Below are 3291 nucleotides of genomic sequence, written 5' to 3' on the forward strand. Positions count from 1 at the left end.
GTGAATGGATGTTGTTTATGAACATGACAAATTGAAAACCCATAAACATCTTTATTCCAAAATGACATATGGAAGTCGATAAACACATTAAAAATTTTTAAAACTAATTAATAGACGATGAAAAGGTTTTTTCTTTAATAATTTTGGGGTCTTTTCTTGAATGGTGTTGATGAATTATATTGTGGATATGATATGGATTCAAGATTTCATCGACACATTTCTTAATAAAAAAATAGCAATGTTAATATTTAACACATATATAAAGGATGAATATATATATATATATATATATATATATATGTGTGTGAGATTGAAGTGTTGTTTCAAATTAAGTCATAACCATATGGACTAAAAACTATTACAATAAATTTAATTGTTTATGCTTCACCATCTTTTGCTTTCTCTTTTGCTACACCTCGAACAAGAAACACAGCTTCTATAAGCAATTGTCCGTAGCATGGAGCTCTATCAATTTTTATATATCCAAGGTCACCCCAGTCTTTTCCATGTGAATTTTTTACTATCCAATATTTTTTTAATTTTTTCTTTACTTTTTCTTCCCCATATCCAACAATAACAACTCCGTGTTTTCCTGCATCTAGAAAAGCATCTGCATTTCTTGGACCAGAATATATATCACTCTGGAATTAAAATAAAACATAATTAATCTACATGTTGCAATATAAAAATGAAACAAAAATTATGTTGAGATTTTAGCAAAAATAATTTAGAACACTTACTCCTTTAAAATCTTTCAAATCACCCTCGATCCAAATCAATTGTGCTGCAACAGGCGCTGTCCTGATTTCCTCTTCTACATTCTTTTCAAGCTTTTCAAGAGCTATTGATTTTTTTTTGGGTAATACCACTCGTTGAAGGTCTATTGCATCGTAGGTTTCAATACGTAAAAACACCTAAAATGATTAGTGTAGAAATATTAAATAATTAAAATGCAATAAAGCAAAATGGTTAAATGTAAAAGAGAACACTAAAAGAATAATACCTCACGCGGATAACCTGTAGGTTTGAATCTTTGCTCGTAAGGGCATGTGTGAGCTAAAATACACCCATTTTCGGAAATAAATTTTAAGGCATCACGTATAGTACGCCCTTCTATATCATCTGTTTCATTTTTTATGAGATGATTATATATGTCTTGGACAGATAAGAATATAGGCTCTCCATTGTTAATAAAATACAATGCCTCAATTACATCACAAACAGCAAATGCATAACAACAATCTGGAGAAAATTATATATTAGTATATTAAAAATTTATATTAAAAAATTAAAATAAAACCATTATGAATAATAAGAAACTTACTTCCATTGCCCTGATCTTTGATAAAGTTAAGAGTATCATTCTTTCTCCATTTATCAAATGAAGTAGTATCTTTCTGGTTTAAAAAAAATCAAAATAAAATTATTTTTAAATTATAGGTGTAGAAATAAATAAAATAAAATTACATTAAATAATAATTGTAAATAATCACACTTAAAGTCTCCTCATAAAACTAATTTTTAAATAAAATATGCATAAAATACATATAAATTAACAAAAATGATTTTGACATTAAGAAAGAAAAGGGAAAGAAAAACATACTTCCAGTAAGATTTCAGTTCATTTATGTGAAACAAAAAAAAAAAAAAAATCAGCACAACAACAACAACAACAACAACAGTAATTAGAATCTTCAATGGGACTTAAGCTATCTCTCCATTTATCCCAGCAATTAGAATCTTTCTACATTTAAAAAAGAATCAAAATAAAAACACATTTCCAGTAGGATTTCAGTAAAACTAAAACAAAAAAAATCATTTAGGTGAAAAAAAAGAAAAAATATTTCAGCACAACAACACTAAGTTATTCACCAGAGTGATTTCAGCTTCTGCGTTCTGAGATGAAGCCTAAATGAAACAGAAAAATAAGAAGTCATTTGAGAGGATGAAGATGATGAAGAAAAAAGAACACAAGATTTAGATATTTGACTAACCATGGTGCTTGCTACTAGTTGAACCCTAGAGTTGAGAGAAAAAGTTCAGCAGAAGAAGAAGATGAAATAGGGAAGGAAACCTAAAATTTGATTTTATAAGCAAGGCAAGAGTGCTCATTTTTTTAATTTAAAATAGTATAATATAAGGTACAGTTTGCTTAGTACCTTGCTCGGATAAGTTTGTGGAATTAGTGCCAAAATGAAACATATTAACTGTGGGCCCCAAATTTGCGTCTCACATGTTGCATAGAGTGGCCATGTAGTAGTTGTTTACATATTGGTTATCAAAGAAGCCACTATAATGTTCCTAAATCAATCACCATCCACATGTATTTTTTTTATAAAGACCACATATTGTTTATTTTATGTACTTACATGGATTGTTAATTTAATTAGTTGTTTATGTCTTCGTATAAAATCGTGTAGTTTTCAATTAAATTTTAATCAATAAAAATGCATGAAAATGTATATGTAAATATACTAACCAGATACTAGAGGTACTCAGAATTATGTTTTGAAAACATGCCAAGTTATTGGACAATCCTACTACAGACCCTTTAAATTTGAGTTTCATCACATTTAATAATACACTATCCACATGCCAAAACAAAGTAAAACAAAACTTTTTGCTTGGTTTTCAAAAAAAAATTTGCTTAGAGTGTACTTACTTCATCCTGAAATAAAGATTAAACATGCAATGAAGTAATATTATCGGTATAAAATTTAAGAAATTAATTTTAATTAAAAAATTCTTTACCTTTTTAATAAATAAATATTAAATACTATGATAGCGAGTGTGCTTCATTTTTCATATTATCATCGAAAAGTGACCATGTCGTATTATATTCGGGTGTCCCTGTTGAAGACTGTATTTTGATAGCTCTCCACAACGTTATATGGATTCATTAGTTAGAATATATAAATAAATAAATGATTACATTTTAATTATATAAAGTTATATTACTTTTAGATACGTGAAAGTACTTTAAATATGCAATAAAATAATTATATGAAAAGACTAATCATATAATTTCGATAATTTATTTATGAGAAAATAGGTGATATATAGACGTAATATATTTTTATACTATCAACCAATCACCATCATTTATCCAATTAAATCATTCTTTTTATTTTAAAAATAAATTAATGAGATGATAATTTTCTATTTGATGATGGTGTAAAACTATTTTATACTGTGCACTATCTTTTTAAACTTTTTGTTTATTTATTAGAATAATTAAAATAATAATTTTAATTAAAATGAACTTAATCATTATATAATTACATAATGTCA

The 3291-nt window shown here is 26.7% G+C and overlaps 1 protein-coding gene across 1 annotated transcript; it reads right to left on the reverse strand.

The window, feature by feature from the left end:
• Positions 1 to 377: 377 nt before the first annotated feature.
• Positions 378 to 2202, reverse strand: LOC131658157 (uncharacterized). Its single transcript, XM_058927486.1, has 5 exons — positions 2146 to 2202; positions 1325 to 1397; positions 1004 to 1242; positions 741 to 914; positions 378 to 641 (listed from the first exon to the last, which is right to left on the reverse strand). The coding sequence occupies exons 1-5, from the start codon at positions 2200 to 2202 to the stop codon at positions 378 to 380; spliced, it is 807 nt and encodes a 268-aa protein (XP_058783469.1).
• Between the last annotated feature and the right edge of the window lie 1089 nt (positions 2203 to 3291).

The sequence above is a fragment of the Vicia villosa genome, linkage group LG3, assembly GCF_029867415.1.
Source record: "Vicia villosa cultivar HV-30 ecotype Madison, WI linkage group LG3, Vvil1.0, whole genome shotgun sequence".
Classification (NCBI taxonomy): Eukaryota; Viridiplantae; Streptophyta; class Magnoliopsida; order Fabales; family Fabaceae; genus Vicia; species Vicia villosa.